Source organism: Primulina eburnea, chromosome 1 (assembly GCF_022965805.1).
Source record: "Primulina eburnea isolate SZY01 chromosome 1, ASM2296580v1, whole genome shotgun sequence".
NCBI classification, from domain to species: domain Eukaryota; kingdom Viridiplantae; phylum Streptophyta; class Magnoliopsida; order Lamiales; family Gesneriaceae; genus Primulina; species Primulina eburnea.
This window is the reverse complement of record NC_133101.1, coordinates 6,211,015-6,233,943: the sequence shown is the minus strand read 5'-3', so window position 1 is coordinate 6,233,943 and position 22,929 is coordinate 6,211,015. Positions and strand designations below refer to the sequence as shown.

The 22,929-nt window shown below is 30.9% G+C and overlaps 3 protein-coding genes and 1 long non-coding RNA gene across 5 annotated transcripts; 3 read left to right on the top strand and 1 right to left on the bottom strand.

Annotated features, from left to right (window-relative positions):
• The first annotated feature begins 3,474 nt into the window (after window positions 1–3,474).
• On the top strand, window positions 3,475–6,375 carry LOC140810721 (cucumisin-like). Its single transcript, XM_073168609.1, is given in 8 exon segments — window positions 3,475–3,554; window positions 3,658–3,901; window positions 4,103–4,616; window positions 4,722–4,859; window positions 4,861–4,994; window positions 5,120–5,231; window positions 5,309–5,522; window positions 5,738–6,375. Coding segments are annotated over 8 exon segments (1,962 nt in total). The 5' UTR covers window positions 3,475–3,481; the 3' UTR covers window positions 6,271–6,375.
• A 4,285-nt stretch (window positions 6,376–10,660) lies between these two features.
• On the top strand, window positions 10,661–13,646 carry LOC140824543 (uncharacterized). 2 transcript variants are annotated; one of them, XM_073186130.1, is made up of 6 exons: window positions 10,661–10,918; window positions 12,082–12,127; window positions 12,565–12,674; window positions 12,846–12,921; window positions 13,074–13,135; window positions 13,472–13,646. In XM_073186130.1, the coding sequence occupies exons 1-5, from the start codon at window positions 10,799–10,801 to the stop codon at window positions 13,088–13,090; spliced, it is 369 nt and encodes a 122-aa protein (XP_073042231.1). In that variant the 5' UTR covers window positions 10,661–10,798; the 3' UTR covers window positions 13,091–13,135; window positions 13,472–13,646. The 2 variants fall into 2 exon arrangements, with proteins under 2 accessions (XP_073042231.1, XP_073042228.1); XM_073186127.1 differs by having other exon boundaries at window positions 12,082–12,151.
• A 154-nt stretch (window positions 13,647–13,800) lies between these two features.
• Window positions 13,801–15,526, bottom strand: LOC140824562 (uncharacterized). The gene is made up of 2 exons (XM_073186139.1): window positions 15,137–15,526; window positions 13,801–13,943 (listed from the first exon to the last, which is right to left on the bottom strand). Exons 1-2 carry the CDS (start codon window positions 15,474–15,476, stop codon window positions 13,927–13,929), a joined length of 357 nt encoding a protein of 118 aa, XP_073042240.1. The 5' UTR covers window positions 15,477–15,526; the 3' UTR covers window positions 13,801–13,926.
• Window positions 15,527–16,965: 1,439 nt separating this feature from the next.
• On the top strand, window positions 16,966–22,202 carry LOC140810717 (uncharacterized). The gene is made up of 3 exons (XR_012113279.1): window positions 16,966–17,061; window positions 21,504–21,586; window positions 22,069–22,202. It is a non-coding gene; the product is annotated as an uncharacterized lncRNA (long non-coding RNA).
• Window positions 22,203–22,929: the final 727 nt, after the last annotated feature.

Sequence of the window (22,929 nt, the reverse complement as noted above, 5' to 3'; positions counted from 1 at the left end):
TTTATGAATTGTGTCGGATTTGAGATCTGTCTCACAAAATTGGCCTCTGAGACGATCTCGTAAGTGTTTTTACGTGGTTAAGTCGATGCTACATGTGGGGGCATTGTCCCCACATAGTTTAGATGGACAAGATTCACACACATATGTGATTTTAAAAAAAATTGTGGACCCCATGTATGTGTGGCTAAATTTAGACCTTTGATTCTATCATTAGGTAGTGTCCTTACATGTAGGATGAAATCAACCTTAAAGAAGTGTTGATGTGTCACTGCATATATTATTGTCATGTGTGTCACATCAACACCACACTTACACTGCCACGTCATTGCCACCAGGGCTACCTAATTTTTCTTGGGCATGAGACGAATTTGAAAAAATGGATCATTTTAAACTATAAAATACGATATTTATTTTATCAATTTTTTTTTTAAAACAAAAACATTTAAAATAAAAAATAACTTAAATATTGTAAACTGTGACATTTGAATGCTAAAAATTCCATATAAATTTCTTTTACAAAAGTTTTATTTGAGTAGAGCATAAGAAAAAGCTAAAGAATCAAACTCTCCAACTAACGAAGGGATCTTGGCGGAATTTCCACATATGAAATTGAGCACAATTTTGCAAAGAAAGAGCCCACTTGTTTCTCGAGAAGAGATGGGAAACATGCTCATTTGATTGAATAGTTGACCCAGCCCTTTGTTGTTTGAAGAAACCCTCCACTTCAATTGATATTTTTTCACGAAAAGCAGACATGAGATAAGAAATCCAGTGTTTCACCAAGATTTCGAATAGCGGTCCCGAATCCAAACCTTTGAAGGACAGGGGTAAAATCACGTTATATAGAAGTGTTTTTTTTATAAAAAAAAATCTTGAATGACAATTTCATAAACAATTCCTCAAATAATTAATAGATGGAGTTGTTAATGCCATATGCAGAGTAAAACAAAGTTGTAATTAAGCTCCATCACTTACCATGACATTGAAATAACTTTCTAGAAAATTTTTAATAACTTGTTCGAATGTTCCAGATCAATATTCACCAATAAAAATGAAATTCAAAATATTATGAATGAGAAATCAAGAAAAAAGAATGAAAATTCATTGATCTCATCTACGTCACATTGTCATCATAGCACTGTTATACTGTATCATCTTTTTCAACATATTTTTTTATATATAGTTTATGATTCGAAGGGGCCCAAATTTTTTTTTCGGACAATCGAATTTCTTATATAATTGAATTAGCTAGAACTTAAAAATTTAATTTTTTTCAAAAATTAAAATCAATATATAACTTATTTTTTGGGGTTCCATTAACGTATGAGGCGAAGGCATCTTGGGCCTCCCCTAAGGTCCGGCCATGACAGTCGTGCTTATTATTATTATTTTAAAAAACAAACAAACAAGCAAGCAAGTGGCAACCAAATATGACATACCAATGAAATTTAACAAAGAGAATCGCAAGAGACCCGTAAATATATACATGATCAAATTTACAAATTTTCCTATTCTTGCTTAACACATGAGGATTAACTAGAATCATATGGATGCATAGACTATAGAAATATGAATATTCTCAAATGCTTGATATTATTGTTACATTTGATGAAGATTGGAATTTTTATCGCGTCTAGTGGTGGATAAAACTGTTGATCATCTATACTTCTATACTATATTATTAAGGTCGAGACACTTAGAATAACTAACTTTTGGTTTCATTATCTGTTTTATTTATATATAAATTATATTTTGATCCTCATTTAAATATAAACCAAATGAATTATAAAATAGACTTTGACACTCTGTTACCTTCTCCAGAAATGTTGAAATTGTGTAATATATAAAATTATATCATCCAGCTCTAAACGAACAGTATTATTACTTTGTAGATGCCGGCTTTGGAGTGTTGCATTTGTTGGCGGTTTAAACAATAGCAGTAAATTGAGAAACCCGAAGCAAAGTAAAATAAAGACCAGAGAAATGTATATATATATATATATATATATATATATATATATATATATATCCATCTACGTATCACAATTATTACATGCTATCACAACCTTAATTCCCACGAAACATTCTTCAAGAATGGCAACTCAAACTGCTCTACCATGGCCTCTTTTGATCACTCTCTTCTTCTATTCTGTGCTACGGATTGGCTGCAGTGCTGCTAACTCTGATGTCGAGCAAAAGGCAAATATCGGTCCCCCTTTTTGTTTCTTTTCACGGAAGAAATTTTTCGAAAATAATATTTCATTTTCGAGTCATATATATTCATCCATTTTCATATCAAATGAAACATCCTGCAATTTTAGTTTGATCTGACTATTTTTTTACTCCCTTGTTAACTTGGTATTTTGTCTCTCTCACTATGGTCCACGACTGTTAATTCCAGTTGCAACAGGAGTAGATAACTCGGTGCAACAGGATACCGGGTGACAGTAGCGAAGCCAGAAATATAGTTCCGTCCGGACTAGAATGTTAAACTCTAAAATATTTTAATATTTTAAATTGATATACCCGAGCTAATAATGTGGCTTTAATGTGGCCCGGCCCGTGCCGGGTGATGCACAGATCGGTCGCGCATCGTTGTTTAAATTTTATTGCTTTTCATGCATATATCTCTAGGGAAACTATGTCCCCTTGTGAAACGAAACACATATAGTGCAAGTGAAACTTCACTAGGATTAGGATATACACATGAACTTCCTTCTTTTTTTTTTGTGGGCGATGAAAGAAATTGTGATCAAATAGGATTTGGTGCAAAATCCGATATATTTCCCAAAAAAATTCGAAAATTGAAATTATCGATTTCAAAATGAAATGTTTATAATTAATATATAAATAATATTATTGTTATATATAGGTGTACATTGTGTACATGGGCGATCGTCCAAAAGGTGAATTCTCGGCAGCGGCGCAGCACTTGAGCATGTTACAATCCATTCTGGGAAGGTTGTTTGCGTAGCCCTCTAACAAATTATGGTTTATATTTTTATATTTTTGATGGGTTAAGTAGTAATTTTCATTCAAAGTAATCACCATAGTTTATTTGTTAAAAAAATTATGAAACAATAAATTTATCTAATGGTTTTGATTTTATTAATAGGGAAAATATCAAAATCAATAATATAATTAACTTGATCTAATTGTGATTTAGGTTTTTTAACTAGTAGAAATTCAGCCTTCTTGCCAAGTCAATTTCATTCATTTTATTTTGCTGGAGCACTGACGTGACACAATATATATTGTTGACGTCATGCTAATCATTGTTAACATACCCGGTGCCATATCAGGCAATTCGTTTATAAAAAATGACTAAGATTTACAACATAATTATTAAAGTAGTGATTAAGAGAGTTTCTATAAACTTGAGGTTTCAATGTATTGAAATTAATTATTTCGATTTTGAATATACATCTAGTAATTATTTAATTTGGTTGGATTTTGTAAAAGGCCGGCATTGGAATCCTGGATGCACAGCTACAAAAGAAGCTTCAATGGCTTTGTTGCAAAGCTGACTGAGGAGGAGAAGAACAAAATAGCCAGTAAGCGAGCTTCGATCGGTTTCATTTTTTATTTCTAAAAAATCATCGAACTTTATGCTAAAATGAAAAGTGTATGTTTTAATTAATAACTTTGGTTATTCAGGCTTGGATGGTGTCGTCTCCGTGTTCCCTAGCACGAAAAAACAACTTCACACCACGAGATCATGGGATTTCGTGGGGTTCCCTGAGAAATCTCCGAGATCGGGCAAGGAGAGTGATATCATAGTTGGAATGCTCGACACCGGAATTTGGCCGGAGTCCGCTAGTTTTGATGATAAAGGGCTTGGTCCACCTCCGAGCAAATGGAAGGGAAGTTGCCAATCCTCCTCTAACTTCACTTGCAACAAGTAAATAAGCTCGTATTTAAACCCTTTATTTGTTACTAATAGTCAATATACAAAGTCAAGAATTGTGTGCATTCATTGGGTGTCAGTGATTTCCTACTCGTCAGAAAAATAAAAAATTAATTTCATTTCTTCAACCGGCGATGAGAAATTCATGTTTTAAAAAATAATTCGCATAATGTGTATAAACCTGATGTTTGACAGCAAAATCATTGGAGCGAAGTATTACCACAGTGAAGGAGCAATTAGTCCACCAGATATTCCCTCTCCGAGAGACTCCGAAGGGCACGGAACACACACAGCTTCCACAGCAGCCGGGGAATCGGTAGCTGGCGCGAGCCTGTATGGCCTTGGATCAGGAACTGTACGAGGTGCCGCGCCTTCTGCTCGCCTCGCAGTCTACAAAATATGCTGGTCTGATGGTTGTTCGGATGCTGATATTCTTGCAGCATTCGACGACGCAATTGCTGATGGAGTTGACATAATCTCACTTTCTGTTGGAGGGTTCTTTCCTTCTGATTACTTCGAAGATCCCATCGCTATCGGGGCATATCATGCAATGAAAAACGGAGTTCTCACATCAAATTCTGCGGGAAATTCTGGGCCAGGCCCTGAATCCATTGTTAACTTTTCACCTTGGTCACTTTCAGTTGCTGCAAATGTCATAGACAGGAAATTCTTGACTAAGGTTCTGTTGGGTAATGGTAAAACTTATGAGGTAAGTAGATTTTTGCTATGAAATATTTAAACTTCGCCATACTGTATAAAATATTAGTCACTTTTTAAAATGCAACTTCTCTTATTTATGCATATACCACTAAAGGGAGTGAGTGTAAACACATTTGACCTCGAGGGCAGTTCATACCCATTAACCTATGGTAGAGGTTGTGATTCCCTGGACCCCGAAGCGGTGAAAGGTACCATTGTCCTTTGCGACTTTTTGAATGATTCCGAGCCAGCAGGCAGGCGCAAACGCTACCGGAACCATAATGCAGGACAATGGCTTCAAGGATTACGCCTTCTCTTTTCCCCTATCAGCTTCATACTTGGGACCAAGCGACGGTGCTGAAGTTTTTAAATACTTCAATACCACCAGGTATCGTTCCGCCAGACTACAATGGTTCATACTTTGAGAAGTATTTCACACACACATATAGGAAGCATCAAACTTTACACACCATGTTTCAATAAATAATTTGCTAGCAAAATTTGATAATGCAGTAAACCAACAGCAACCATATTCAAAAGTGCAGCAGTAAACGAGACATCGGCTCCATTTGTGGTGTCTTTCTCATCCAGGGGACCAAATCCCATCACAAAGGGCGTCATGAAAGTAAATATTTAATCTTATTTCAAGATTTAACCGACCCTGTTTCGTGATTGAAACCCTAAATATTTTCATATTTGCAGCCTGATCTTAGTGCTCCGGGGGTAGACATTCTAGCAGCATGGTCTGAAGCCACCACTGTGACAGGATCACCAGAAGATACTAGAGTTGTACCATATAACATTATATCTGGGACATCTATGTCTTGCCCTCATGCTTCTGGAGCTGCTGCTTATGTTAAATCCTTCAACCCAACATGGTCTCCCTCCGCCGTCAAGTCTGCTTTAATGACTACTGGTAATTAATTTCTTCTTAAATATCAGGGATAGAATTTTAGAAAGTAACCATAGTCAAACTTGAATTAAAAAAAAACTACCTCTATTTAACTAAAAATATGTCTTCTTATTCTTATCGTTATGCCTTTTGTAAGGATGATTTGCACAAATAGACTTGTACAAATTTTTTTCAGCTATAAACACAAGCTGATTAAGTGTTATTATTTCCATCACCAGCTACTCCAATGAGTGTGAAAACAAACATCGATGCGGAATTCGCATATGGGTCAGGCCAGATCAATCCCCTTAAGGCCAAGTCCCCCGGCCTAATATACGACATGGCAGAATCAGACTACATAAGTTTCCTCTGCGGCCAAGGCTACAGCAGCAAGAACTTGAAACTCATCACCGGAGAAGACATCACTTGCTCATCAGCCAAAAACGCGACCGTTTACGATTTGAACTATCCATCCTTCACCACCTTCGCCACATCTGGCACCTCGGCCAGCGGAACCTTCCACCGGACAGTCACAAACGTAGGTTCTGCTACATCGACTTACAAAGCAATCGTGTTGGCACCATCCGGAGTCCGTATCACCGTCAATCCTAGCACTCTCGAGTTCAAGTCTATTGGAGAGAAAAAGACTTTTGTTGTCAAGGTTACAGCGACTATAGGGGACGCAGTGCAGTCGGGTTCTTTGGTGTGGTCTGATGGGATTTACCATGTCAGGAGCCCCATTGTAGTACAGGCTTCAGATTCTTCAATTTAATTCTAACATATATAGCTTTCTTTCCCGATCTTTACGATCAATTCAATAAATCAACTGATCAGTTGAATGTTTTGTAATTTCTGAATGTTAATGAAATGTGACCGAGAAAAGAGCTATTTACGTAGATTCGAATTTATTCGGGAAATGTGTATAACGGAAGACTGTCACTCAAACAACAATATATGGCAAAAATTTGTGTGAGACAGTCTCACGGATCGTATATGTGAGACGGATATCTTATTTTGGCCATCCACGAAAAAGTATTATTTTTTATGCTAAGAGTATTACTTTTTATTGTGAATATCGGTAGGGTTGAACCGTCTGTGAAGGTTGAACTGTCTCACAGATTAAAATCCGTGAAACGGTCTCATATAAGACTCACTCTATTAATATTGCTTTCTATATCTAAATAATTAGAATGAGTCTCATGTGAAACCGTCACACGGATTTTAATCTGTGAAACGAGTCAACCCTACTCATATTCAAAATAAAAAGTAATATTTTTTTATAGATAACTCAAATAAGAGATTCGTCTCACAAATACGAACAAGTTTTTGCCAAACAATTATAAGTCAGTTGCAAATCATATAATTTTCGGGCTATTTTGGTCCAGACTTGGTGCTGGATATATTGACATTTTCTAATATTTTGTTAGCAATTTTTTGGCATTACATCTAATTTTTCGACGTCATGATAGTAATTTAAAAAATATGAATAAAAACAAGAAAAATTCTAATTTATTCCAACCAAACCAAACTTTGAATAATTAATGAACCGAAATTCAAAATAGAAAAAATCAATATGATAAAAAAAATATTTTCACGACTTTAATATTTCTTTTGGTTGTTTTAGCAAGTGTACTTGTTATAACGAAGAATTATAGAATCAACAAAAATCTAAATTAAATTTTTAGGTGTCGTTTGCCGGGCTAGGATCCACACTAGAGAATAAAATTTGGTAATGCACCAAAGCTGCCATAATCTATCTATCACTATTATTAAGTCTAAACATAATAGAGTCAAAAGTTTGGATTCATGGTCTATTTTAATTTTTTCCTATTGTTTTTTTTTTAATCAATATTCAAATTACAGTCTATTCTCTCGTTAATTTTTATAATTATAGTGCGACTTCATATAAATATAATCAATTCAAATTGCAGTATTACTTTAATTACTTTCTATAATTATGATAATATTTTAATTTCATCGTAAATAAAAATAATGATAAAAAATATTGTACATGAATATCACGCGTACACTAGTAACACTTTAAGGGGTCATTTATCATCCTATAGTATAATAAATATATATTTATACTATTTATTAATGTTAAACTTCATTTACTAACTAAATTTGGCATAGGGGTAAAACTTTTTATAATTCTCAAAACGCTCTCTAACTATTCAACTATATATAACACATTTTTTTCTTTAAATTTTATTTTCTTTCATGCCATTTCAATTCCACCAAGTAATAACTTTCATTAAGAAAAAATTCATTATCTAATTTTTCTATGGAACACATGCACGGTCTGATAGTTATTTATTAAAGTTAAATCCGAATAACTAACTTTGATACGTTATAAGTGAAGAAATTTTTTTTATAATTCCAAAAATTTATTTTAATAATCCAACTCCATATTTAACATTTTTATTTTCACTCTCACCATTGTAATTTTTAAAAATTAATAAATTTCATTTCATTTTATTTTTACAAAAACTATTTCGTTCTTTAATTTTTTTTTTTTTTTGGAAAATCACACCTATCCCATACTTGTGCCACGATCCACTAGTAATAGAATAGATACTAGTGGCTGACAGACATGCATTACGTGTACATAAGTAGCTAATAGTTAACATTGAACTTTAATTAATTAATATCCCAACATAATATTAAACTAATTACCGTGATGAAAAAAATATTTTAACCACTCCCAATAAATTGTTAAATTTTGATATTTATACAATAAGTTGGGTTGGTTTATACTTTCCATCGTTTTTCCTTCATGCCTACCAAAAAACTCTGATGGCATACAAGATCAAAAACCTGGAAAAAAAGGGTAAAAATTTATGTGAGACGGTCTCACGGGTCGTATTTGTGAGACAATCTCTTATGTTGGATCACCCATGAAAAAATATTACTTTTTATGCTAAGAGTATTATTTTGAATATAGGTAGGGTTGACCCGTCTCACAGATTATGATCCGTGAGACGGTTTTACATGAGATACACTAAAATAAAAAAAAAAGACGAATTCGCAAAATAGAATTTGAGAATTTTCCTTTTTTTTTTTTTTTCTTCTGTTTGACCATTTCCATTGTGTTTGATAGTTGGACAACATGGCTCCCACAGAGAGAGAGTTGTAGAAGTCTCCAGCTGCCCCGAGAAAATCTAAAGGGTCAGAAAAAAGCATGGAAGTTTAGACTTGATGTTCGCATGTTTAACTCACCGGCCACTTTGTCTTCTCAAATCAAATATTTTCCTGCAGATTCGTCAAAACAAATATATTCCATAGAATCAAAATATCTTGGGAAGAAAATAACTTTATGCATGTTTTGGTATATATCTTTAAGGAAAGTAATGGAACATTTGAGATAGAAACGGATCCAAGAATTTTGACAAGCTAGCTGGGGACGATATGAGAAGATCGGAAGAGGCAAAATTCCATTTTTCAAAAATTTATTTATATATATATATATATATATATATATATATACATATATATATATGTATATATATATATATGTGTATGTAAATATTCATATTAAGGATATCGATTTGCCTACGATAATAGTCAACCATCTACATGTTTGACCCGAAGATATGCTAAATGTATGAGAATAAGCATACATATGTCATGGCATATGTAAGAAAATATTAAGACATTTATCCTTTTCGGCACTACAAATCTACAAATTTTGTTTGCAGATAAATAATCTTGGAAAAAATACAATTTTATTCTTGTATATTTATCTTTTTGAAATTGTAATTTTAGTCATCTATTTTGTTATAGTTTCATTCTTAATTAATTAGTTATGTTTGTCTTTCTTTTTTATAATTTTGGTCCTTGTCCGTTGTGGTGTTGACCTGATGCGGGCGTGCCAGAGCCATATCACCAATTTCGATTAAAAATGACTAAATTTATCGAAAATAAGAAGTTATAGAATTAAAACCTGGTTTTAAAACATAACCCAAATTACGAAAAGGCAAATATGCATACCTGAAATTGTAAATTTTCTTTTTCTTTTTTCAAAGGTATGAATATATATTTTTATTTACTAATTTGAATTGAATTCAGATTCTTTGATACATCTCTAAACATGGTTGGGAGTTGGGGGCACGTGGGAGAGACCCACAAAGAAGATAACACTGGATAGATAATCGGATAAGGTTCTCAGAATCATGTTCATGCATATGCTGTCATAGGTCAAATTAGGAGTGGAGCTAATACTTCCATATTGAAGGGAATAAAAAATTAAATGAGACATTTTTATAGAATGCAAGAATATAATTATTTTATTAAAAAAATTGGTTGTGAAAATTACAATTTTGCTCCGATAAAATTGTCGTTTTTTTTACGTGAGGCAGATATATATGGTATTGACATGACGGTCACATGTGTAACATCACAACAACATTGATGAAAAATGGCTAAAAATGTCAAAACTTGTCAGATACTTTAAATAACGTTCAATTTTGACGATATATAGGACCAAAATTACAAAAACAAAAACATACGTGACAAAAATCCTAATTTTCCCAATTTCCACGAACAAGCGAGTAATTTTCAATTCCGGAGTATATTTGGTTTATTTATTATTAGGTCAAAGATACGCGCGAGGATGGCATGTTACACTATGACTAAAAATTACAGTCTTATATATATGAAAGTTTTTCATTTTTTATAATGTTATTAGTCAACTTACAGTTTTAGTCAATTAATTTATATTCGATAGGTCTCTTATGAGATGATCACACAAATATTTATTTATGATACATATCAACCATACTTATATTTATAATAATAAATAATATTTTCAGGAGTAATACAAATAGGAGATCGGCTCATAAAATTTTTTTATGATATACATTTTTTCGCATTTATTCGTTTTACGTTTTTGGCATCCCGATAAAAAAGTACTAAAATTGAAAAAAAAAATAGAAATTAACAGTTTAATAATATGAATTGACAGATAACATAACTAAAAAAAATGTATAAGTTACATGACAGAAATACGATTTTCTCCAAAAAAAATTTAAATTATATTATGAGCATTCAAGAATTCTTGTGATCTATATCTTGAAAAGGAGACATTCTCATCCCCTAGACCATATCATATCTTCGTTAAAAGGTGCATGCATGCCTATAAATATATGCCACTATTTCGTTTTCTTCATATCTCTACAACATAAATCTACCTACTTCCTTCCTTCCTTCCCCTAAATCTTCATCTTATTATTATTATTATTATTCATAAAAATTACTATTTTATAATTAATAAAAATAAAATAATACCGATATATATTATTATGGAGAAATCAAAGCAAGCGGGGAACTCATCTTCGTCTTTTACAATGGACTTGTTTGGTCCAAAAGAGTCTTCGACATCTCCTCTCTTGGGATCAATCTTTGCTCCACAAGCCAGTACTGTATGCTAATTACATTCATCTTCATTTAATTCATCGCCAATTTTTTTTTTTTACACACACATCTACGCTTGTAAGAATTGTTTTTATTATTATATAAAAATTTAGAAATTTATTTTTTGTAATTAATTAGAATAATATACAAGCACGATGGTTTTTTTTAATTATTTTTAATATTTCTGGTATGTGTTTTATAATAAGTTCTCTTTTAAATATTTTAGATTAAATTAGATAATATAATTTATCTCTCCGATCCACTACCTAATACTTTGATATTCTTACATATATATGCATTTATGTTCATAAAAAGGATACAACTAATTATTTTAATAATGTTAATGTTATTAAATCATTAAAAGAGTCCTTTAATCGTAAAATTTTGTGAAACGTCTATTTATATAATTATTCTCACAATCTATTTTTCAATGAAATATAACAACTTCAAAAACTAAAATATAATAGGATTTTGAAATTAAAAAATGAGACATGGGAAACAAGTATTTCATTAATTACAAAAATTTTTTTGTGAGATGGTCTCATTAATCAATTTTGTGAGACATATATCCTATTTATGTCACCAACGAAAAAATACTACTTTTATACCAAAATTATTACTTATTATTATAAATATAGATATGGTTGAGGATTGACTCGTTCTCGTAGAGAAAGATAGAGAGACAAACTATTCATTAATTATATAAAAGTAATAAATTTCTTATGATTTTTTTTTCTAAAGGTAACTAAAACCGATGAACTAGACGTTACGTATCTCGAAGGTTTGTGTTTATCGGAATCTTTCAATCTTTTTTAGAACGGAATATTTTGATTTCTTGTCACTATAACACTTTCTTTTAACCAAGAGTTGAAATAGATTAGAAATTTGTTTTGAATCGCCCTCGTGCCTTTGATTGAAGTTCTAGTCAAAATGACTTCGAGGATTTTTTCATTTTATATTTTTGAATTGGGGATAAATTTGTCACAATCGAGTCTCAAATATAAAATATCGTTTTAAATTTGAGATTATCAAATAAACTATAACTTATCGATAATATTTTTGAAAATTTTGAATTTTATATATATATATATATATATATATATATATATATATATATATATATATATATATATATATATAATTTATTTTCACTTTAATGTTTGAATTTCAGATCTCCAGCAAAGACACATCGACATCCACTCCTCCACTTGCTCGTGGTAACTCCAAGAATTCAACCACCGGTTTGTCTGATTTTTATAAGAATAATAATATATGCATTAAATATTTCATTCTTTGTTTTCCGTGGAGAATTGTCATGTTTATTAAAATACTTGTGTGCTAAATCTTTTCGAAAATTCGACAAATATCCCACGAAACTAAATAATCAAAGTCTTCTATATTTTTAAAAGTGAGTTTTAATACAGTATATTTCAATTTTTAACAATCTTAATTTTTTTTTTTATCGAAATTGTTGATGTGATAACAAACACGTTATATCATTACGAGTCAGTACCATGATAACTATTCCTCAATTATTCCGCGAGGACATTTATACAAATATCGTGTCTTAATCCTACGTCTTTTGATATTTGACAATTTTAATCATTTAATCTATAGGAGTAACTTTGTCGTGTTTCCTTTGTTTCATGAACAGATTCCAAAATTTCAAAAGGAAATAATTTGAATAATACAGTGGAGCCTTGCTACTACAACTCATCCATCTATTACGGTGCTCAAGAACTTTATCCTTCAACGAATCCTAATGTTAGTCCTCCCCAAGTTTGATTCTAGATTTTTATTTTTATATTATGGTTTCGACATTGATTGATTATCATCATCATCGTTAATTATCACCGAATTCGCATTAATAAATATGCATAAAAATAATATAAAATATCATATTTTTGATTATATTCCATGTACATAATTGATCAGCTAAAGAAAGATGGAGGAGATGCTGATCCGAATGAAAGCAATTCTAACTGTGCCTCCAGAGGAAATTGGTGGAAGGGTAATATGAAAATAATCCATATTAAAAACTTCCATATTTATTTATTTTTTAAAATATTTTTTTTATTTTTTTCTTATCATTGTTACCATTATTATTATTATTTTGCAGTAAGAGATGTACTAAATTAAGTTCAATATTGGGTATATTTTCAGGATCACTATATTATTAAGCTTTCTCTTTGGGTTTTGGCAAAGGTTCTACTTTACAATAGCAGGTAATTCAACAAAAAAGTTTCTTGCAGGACCAGCAGAAACAGGATAGAACGGGATAATTTTTTTATTTTTTTTTATTTTTATGTATAATATTTTTATTTAATAAATAATTTTAACAGCCTAAAACCGTTATCTTTAAACAACCACGCGACACATGCCAGCATCGATACATGAGAAGAGAACTAGACCAAGACCTCTCGAAAAAAATTCATACAAAAAAACTACTGCAAGACGCGCTTTTACCCACTAAAACCATTGTTCCTCCTTTAAAAAAATTTAAATTTTATGTAATTATCACCATTTAAATGAAATTTCCAATATTATTCGAAATTTTGCAGGAACAGAGGGAAAGTGATGATGAAGCTAGATTGGAATTTTAACGTAACTCAAGGATCAGTAAAATGATTGTAAAAGTTTCGCTTCAATGTAATGTTCTTTTTTTTTTACCATGGTTTTTACTAATAAATTTTGCTACAAATTACAATGTAACATATATGAAGTATATTTAATCAACAAAATGTTGACGAATTTACTGAATTACACGTTTTAAACCTTAGTTTCCAATTACCCTCGGTTCGAAAAATAATGTTAAATCGTTTTTCATCATCACGTAAAATCGATTAATATATCGAAATATATCGGGAAAAAATACAATCTTTTTCAGAACTTAATTCGAAGTGAAATATAAATTTTTATTAGCCACACACAAAGTACAATGAGATGATTAAACAGAGAAAGCATCCCATTTGGATACACGATATATTCCCCTTACAACACTCTTCATCCACAGAGCTTAAGGCAGTATGTAATCTGCAAAGTACACAAGAAAACAGACTATTAAATCCAGAAAATTTGGATTAGAACTTTTCATACACGAGCATGTTGTATAAATGTGAGATAGGACATTACAAGAATAAGGTTTAAAATTATATATTTAAGGCATAGTTTGGTACACATGATAGGATAAACCTGTGATATATAATATAATGATAAGTTAAGGATAAATAAGATGTAGTATATTATATTTAATGTTTGGTATGATTTTAATAAGAGTGATTAAATTTATATATTAGATTGTAATGACAAAATTAACCTTATCATAATAAATTTTATAATTTCAAAGTTGTTGCTTGAGTTCATATTTTTTATTTGTTCATGTGACGACAATACTTGCATGATTTATTTATTTTTACCTAATTTTATATATTATATAATATGATAATTGAGCTCTTGATTTTTCGATTCAAGTCAAATATCAATTTTTAAGGTTAATCGAGTGATACTAATAATTTTATTGAGATTTATAAAAATTATTTATATAATTATCTCGAATTCATTTATATAATTATCATATTATATAATATATAAAAATAAATAAAATATTTATTTGATTTTAATTTCTACCTACTAGCATAGATTTATAAAAAAATCATTTATAAATTGAGGGTAATTAAGTCATTTGTAGTGTATTTTATTATTAAATTAAAATTATCACACCTTCTATTAAGGATATTTTATCCTTCTAAAAAATTATTTATCAAGGGCCATGATATTATCATGAGCTTTTTAAAAAGGTACCAAACATGGGATAAGGAGGATTATGTATCAATCCCTCTCTTATCCCATGCATGTACCAAACTATGCCTAATAGTACTAGATAACTTGAAATTCAATTATTATAACGGTACGCCCCATGAGTCGACGAGCGTCGACACTGACAAAACTATGTATATATGGTAGATTCCAATCGCTAATACTCGATTCCGAATTGCCCCGACACGTTGATGTGAGATGTTAAAATTAGAATAGGGAAATTGATTTTTTTGGTCTGATTTGTCTCGTTTTTTGTTTTGGTTCACTTAGTATTCAAAGTTTGATTTTAATTAAAAAAAATTGATATTTTTTGGCTTTTTGACATTTTCTGCCGGAGTACTGATGCTGATATAATGTAGGAAGAATTTAAAAAGTACTAAATGAGTAGAAGAAAGAATTCATAGGCTAACCTCCACACTTGTATCCCACAGGCCTATCAGCAATATTACATCTCTTTGGAATGGTCATAGCAATTTCAAGCTTAACGCCCGAGCTCTTTGCGGTATTAGACAACATTACAGCACAAAGACACTTGGGATTCTTCCCCAGTTTCAGAACCTGAGTACAACAACTCCTAGAAACCACGGCATTCGCATCTAGAGCTGCAGATAAGCATGGAATCAGCTTCAGGAGTTCCATGTCTGGGGTCGATCTCGGGCACTCTCCGGCTGCGTTTGCACCATCGAAAATTGTGTTCCCGAGGAGCAGAATGAATCCCAAAATGTATAAACACTTGGATGATGTTTCCATTCGATCTGATTTAGTTCTGTTTTGGTGCACGGAGTCCTTGTCTATCCTGTGGTATTTTATAGAGGTATTTTAGAGCCAATTGTAGCTGACTGGAAATGCATTATGATCTGAAGTGCGTTAGGCATTATTTAGAAGATATATTACAATTATTGCTAGTGCTGCAATGGTACATCGAAGCATGATTTGCAAAGGGATATGAAGTGGAAATATATAGTGCTGTTATTTTATTGAATGCTGAATGGCAAAGACATGACCATTTTTGTTTTCACATTAACATATTTACCTAATCTAAACAAGACCCGCTGATTTCGGGGTCAGATCCGGCGGGTCGAAGGATCGGGATTTATATCAGACTAGAATCTATCATCTCTGATCTATATAGATTAGAGAGATCATGCCATCGAACCAAGAAGCACTTGACAATAAAGTTCGGTTTCTAAAAATGCATATTCACATGCAATGTAGAAATATTTCTAACTACCTTGATGTTTTTCCTTTCATAAATCATAATGATTTTGTTTGGAAGACAAAAGAAACTATATTGGTTTTTGTCTTTTTGTTCATTTACAAACTTTAAAAATGTAAACGTAAATCCTTAAAAAAATTGTCATTACTGCATTTCTGATCAGCAGCATCCACTCTACAATTTTTTTTTATAAAAAAGAAGAAAAAACCACCAACTTATCTATATTATTATTTTATAAACCTACAACACCCTATAATAAATTATCACAAAAACGGCCGTGAGATGATCTTAAGAGTTAATTTTGTGACACAAATTTTTTATTTTGGTCAGAAACAGGGATGGATCTAGAATTTCAACTCTGTGGGGGCCGCTTATAAAATACAGATAAATTATTAAAAGAATAAAGATTAAAATTTCATCGGTTATACTCACCTGTACGTTTAAAAAAAAATTCTAACTAAAAAGAATTCGATGTTCCTTAAAATTTTCAAACTCTTCAAGTAATAACATTTATACAAATATTTTAAATAATTTCTTTTTAAACAAATATCATCAATACATACGAGAGAAAATAATCATCTATTTTGCTCCGAAACCTAGTTTTGAAGATATTCATAGTTAACAATGACCGTTATGTATTAACAGTAGAAACTAGAAGAGTCAGCAAACTCAACACCTGATAGTTGAAAAGGCTTTTCATAGATTATACATTTAGAAGTAATAAAATATTAAAAAATTAAAAATAAATCAATTATAAAAAAAGGAAGAAAAACCTAGGATTCGAACCTAAGGTTTATTGGTATAGAAACTCTTGTCTTGCCATGGAGATACATGCTCTTTAATTTGCTGTGGTGAGGCATACCCCTTGTGTGCCCTACTGTAAATCCACCTCTGATCAGAAATATTAATTTTTATGTCAAAAAGAAAATGTACAACGACAATGGCACCACTTCCACTCCGTAAGTTTTATTGTCCTTTGATCTCTATTCTTTCCTCTAATTTTATAACCACAGAAAGATGCAATTCTTACAAACCAACATCAATCTGTTTTATTCATAACAATTCTTATGAACCAACATCAATATGTTTTATTCATAATACACTTGGAAACCCATCAAGGTAAGAATTTCTTCTTCGTTTCCAGTTTTGACTGTCCATATATGATCGCAATTTGTTCTGTGTCAGTTTTGCATTCCTTTTGTGTTGCTTTTCCAGTTTTACACGTGCATGTTTGATGGTTGTTGTGGGAGAACTCGAGAGGCTAGCTACGGCTGTTGGAGAAACCAGGGGCAGGTGGCTGCGTGGGCTCCTTCAGGGAGAACGGCGGTGTTTATGGTTCGCCGGAACGGTTGCGGTGTTTGGAACGGCAACTACTGTTCCAGTTCCAATGTTATGTTGTGGAACGGTTGTATAAAAAATTTAATAAATTCAAAAAATAGGTAAAAAAATTTAAATATAAATTAAATCATACTAAAAAAATAAAATATATGAAATTATTACAAATTAATATATTAATACAAAATTATTTTACAATAATAATACAATAAAAAATACACACTAAAAATTATAACATACCAAAGCTAATACCATGAAGAGTGACGCGGATGAGCGAAATCATTGTTATATTCTTCATCACTATCTCGTAGATTAAATTGATTTCGAACATTTGGATATTGACGTGATTGTCCATAGAGATATTGATTAGATTGAGATGACGAAAGATCATTAGAATGTTATGGCTGATTTTGTAATAGTGTTTCGTCACGACGATTATAGTATTCGAATCCACGATACACATTAGAACTATCAGCTGTACTTGAAGATCTATACTCGGGACCATGACGTCCAACAACATGCCATATAGATGATGAAAACCAACATTTATATAGAAAGGTACCTATAAATGTTATATCATCGAGACTAATACCAGGAGGAACGACGTGGAGGAACAAAATCATTAGTGTATTCTTCTTGGGGATTCAGTTGAGAAAATTGATCTCCACCCTCACTATATTAGCGACGGTTTTATGCCGATTTAATCGGCGACGGTTTTAACATGCATTAAACCGTCGCTAGTAGCGACGGTTCAAGACAAAACCGTCGTGAATTTTGTTCCGGTTCCGTTCCACCATTGCATCTCCGTTTTCCACCGTTATATCGCCGTTTTCGGTATACGAAACGCCGCTACAAGACATCTACCCACCCACCTCGGAACTTTGGAACGGCCTTTCCGGAACGGCCGTTCCGGTCGCAACACGGCCGTTCCGGCGAACCATGGTTGTGTTGTATTAACAATTGTTGTTGTCTCGAATATTTATGATTTAAAGTGAATCATTGTTCGAAAAGGTGAAATCGCTCACCTTAGGCGCCCCTCACCCCCGGTCCGACAGGATTGTGAGAGGAGGTAAATCATGGTGACTCAGGCAACCCCACATTAGCTAGACTTTATGCTACGCCGCGCACAAGGAGCTCCCCTCATTGGAGGGAATTTAACTCCCACACTGCCGCTCGCGAGACTCGATCCCTGGTCATTGTTCTAAGATTCACTGCTACTGACCAACTGAGCTAAGCCCATGCGGGCTATTTAAAGTGAATCATAATCCAAGAGAAGTTTGTACATCGTAACTTCATATTCAATGGAATGGTTTGGCTTTACATTAATCTCTCACTAACTTGTTTTCCATGAAGAAATTTTCATGAATTTATGTTCTTTTCGCTAGATTCTTCGTAGATGTTGAATTTGTCACAAACACCCACGTTTAACTATTCTTCATTTTCGTTCCTTCTTAAAGTTATATGCTGTATTTGTCACAAACATCCAATTTTATTCGTGATCTGATATTGGTTTATTGAAATTTAAAAATTGGATTAATGTTTGGAATTTCGAATTACTTAGATTGGTTGTAGGATACCAAAATTAATAATCTATACATTATGGTTTCTGGTTGTGGAATTAATGGAATTTCTTAAAGTCGTGCTCATCCAATTTCAGGTTTTTTATTTTTAAGGCAAAAAATTGTGTGAGACGGTCTCACGGATCGTATTTTGTGAGACGGGTCTTTATTTGGATAATCCATGAAAAAATATTACATTTTGGCAAAAACTTGTGTGAGACGGTCTCACAAGTCTTATTTGTGAGATGGATCTCTTATTTGGGTCATCTACGAAAAAATATTACTTTTTATGCTAATAGTATTATTTTTTATTGTGAATATGCGTAGGGTTGACCCGTCACAGACTAAGATCCGTGAGACGGTCTCACATGAGACCCACTCTTACCTTTTTATGCTAAGAGTATTACTTTTTATTGTGAATATTGATAGATTTGACCCGTCTCACATATTAAGATCCGTGAGACGGTCTCACATGAAACACACTCTTATTTTCTAATTTTAACAAAAAAATTTAAATATAGCGCATGTCGATCACCAACCTTAATACAAATTTAATTCTTTAATTTTTTAAGAAGCTATATATTATTATTTTTTAATATGTGATAAAAATTATTTTTAAATCAAATTCAATAAAATTAATGAGAAATACTTTTTTTAAAATTCAATAATTCTATCTAAATCCACGTTCACAAACAATTTTGTGACATGACAAGTGTTTGACACATTTGAATGATAACAATAATTGTTTCATCAATATCTTTATCCAAATGAGTTGTGATTTTATCTACAAAAACTCTTCATAATACACACAACAGCCTATTATTCCTAAAGAAAAATGAAATATGCTACTATATATAAATTATGTATAAACCAGAAAAGTTATTTTATTCACATTTACTATATGTATTCCAAAACAATGCCAATAAATTTAATAATGCGTCTCCTAATAAGATGCGTAATTTCTTTAGAATTGATTTAATCATTTCCATTACAGGTCATTTATACTATCATGTATTCGTGAACTTCGTAGAATAGAATAAAATTATCACATTAGTAAATATGTAATAATTAAAATTTTGTACAAATAGAAGAATAATATTTTTTTACTACTCGATAATGAAAGTCAGATTTCAAACTTAATTTCTCGTTATTTCTTCATAACAACGAACAAATATAAATTTAAACGAACATTACATCTTGGAAAGATTCAACTCACATATAGTGCTGAAAAGATGAGTCATTTCAGAATTCAATTTTGGAATAAATAAATTTAGTAAGATAAATAGAATAAAATTGGTTTTTAATATAATATGCAATATTACATTATTTATAATTTAAAATTCAAATTCTCAAAGGCTAAAAATTATACATTGAATGTTTTGGCAGAATTATATCATACATTAACTCTTTGAAATTATGAAAATCTCGAATTACATGCATTGGGTGTCTAAATTTTTTTTATTGAGGGTAATATACATATTTATTGAGGTTAATTTAATGTCCACTTGAAATTAAAACTCTTTTGAATCTATCTATTTTAATTTTCTTGTGATCTCTTATTTGAATGTTTAAGAAGACAATTCTAGATATACAATATACATATGGTTTTGGAATAAAACTACAATACATTAATTCTTTCAAATTAAGATAATCTCGAAATAATATGCATTTGGGATTTAAAAAAAATTATGATTATTAAACGATAATTTAATGTCCATTGGAAAACATTGTTGTACTAATAACTTTTAATACCCGACCGATTTTATTTTTAGAAATTTAATTAACTAATTAAATATTATATTTCTTTTTTAGTAAGTAATTTGGACATGAAATTACTTAAAATAGCAAAATATATTTTTGAATGATTTATCTCATGAATGATACTGAACATTGTAATCATTTTTATTTTAAATTTATTTATACAGTTTTTAAATAAATTGATTGATATAATCAATGCAAAAATTTTAATATAGTTTATGTTTTCAATAGAATTTAGTTTTGGTTTGAATAAAAATAAAAAAAAACATATAACACATAAATTACATTTGAAATAATATTAAAAATAATTAAATTCAAAATTGAATTAAATGAATTGATATAACCAATGCAAGCAATAATTGAAGTGATAATTTATCGCAGTACACATATTTCAATATTCATGATATATATTTCTTTTTAAGAAATGACATTTTGGAGGAAAATTACTAGTTTTGACAAAACTCTGCTTTTATATATATATATTTAAATAAAGAAAATAAAAAACATATAATTTATAAATTACATTTAAATTGATATAAAAATAATAAAATTCAAATTTTAATTAATAAAAAAATTGATATAATCAATGCAAACAATAATTGAAGCTATCATTTATTGCAGTACACCTATTTCGAGATTCATTATATTTATGTCTTTTTTTTAGAATTGTTATTTTGACGAGAACTTACTATTTTAAGCAAAACTCTGCTTTTATATATAGATATATTGGATAATATATTCAAATTTTTGTTCCACCGTAAATAAATTTTCATTTTCTATCTTTGAAAAATACTCTTTTTATCTCCTACGATTAATGGGCAAAACGACAGAATTCATTTTCCAGTTTTGCCCGTGAATATGTGTTTCACTTTTTCTTATGTTGATTTCCCATTTCTACACGAGGTTTAGATGGTCCAGGAACCTCAAAGGCCGCGAGGGGGCAAAGTAGTTGGAATCACTGGCGAGAATTTCAAGAATATCGATATATTAAGGTTGTTCTTGTATTGTTTTCAAAAAATTTTATTTTTTTTTTCAAATTAGGTCATTATTGATTGGGAGTTTCACGTTGCTGCGAGTTTTTTTTTTTTGTAATAATTTCCCATTGGTGTTTTTTGACATCTTCTATGAAATGATGAATAGATGATTCTTACATCAAATGATTCAACATCGTCTTTCGGTGAAATTGAATATATATCCTCTGCAATTTTATTTCATGTGATTAAATTTAATTTAGATTCTCTTAATTTGCGGATATTCTGATTCAAAATTTCTATGTAATGGTGATTAAGTTGCATTAATTTGGATTTACATAACAAAGAGGAGAAGTGAGTATTTTGATGGAAATTTGTTTCTGAATTGAAATGCACTTTCCTTGCAAGAAAATTGATCAAAGGTTTCTTTACAATGGGAAGAAACAAGAGGCACAAAGAATTTATTTGGTTAGTGATATTGAGATTTTGGTTTTTCTATGCAGCTCAAAGAATTCAAGATTACAAAGTGTCTTCGCCAGACTAAAGGTCTATCAAGATTTTTTGGCCTCCACTCAATTGATCAAATATAAAAAATGTTGCTACCAACTATTGTAGGCTTGTAGCTAATGACAAAAATTTGTTTGCGACGGTCTCACGGGTCGTATTTTGTGAGACAAATCTCTTATTTGGGACATCCATAAAAAAATATTACTTTTTATACTCTTGTAAGATTTGGTTCTTAATGGAAATATTATGTCAAATTGCATCATTTAGTAAAAATGACATTAGCATAATACTCACGGAAGGTATTTTGTGTTAGACCATCGTCATGTAAATAATATAGTTTTAACATAGTACTCATAGAAGGTATTTTTGTGTTTTTTTTAGAGGAATGTCTGTGTCGTTACCTTGTGTTCTATCATTTATTTATTTATTTATCAAATCCGATTCTAATAAACTACCAAAAGTATTTTATTTTTGTATGCCAAAATACCATAACTAAATCAAATACCTTAAAAACAAAATTTGTTCATTTACATACGTGTTGCGTATGCCCCCATTCGCTAATATGAATAAAATCATGTACGTTAAGGTCAAACGGATAATTATTTAAATACCGCCTGAAAAACATTAATAACAACTTCTACAATCTATTAGAGGGAATTTTATCCCAAAAAAATATTAGTGGGAATTGTATTTTATGTGGTAGGTCTCTTGTGATACGGTCTCATTGATCTTTATCTGTGAGACAAGTCTGTCGTGTTTATATTTACAATAATAAGTCATATTTTTAACATAAAAAGAAATGTTTTTTATGAGTAACTCAAATTGGAGATCCGTCATAAAAAATTGATTATTGAGAC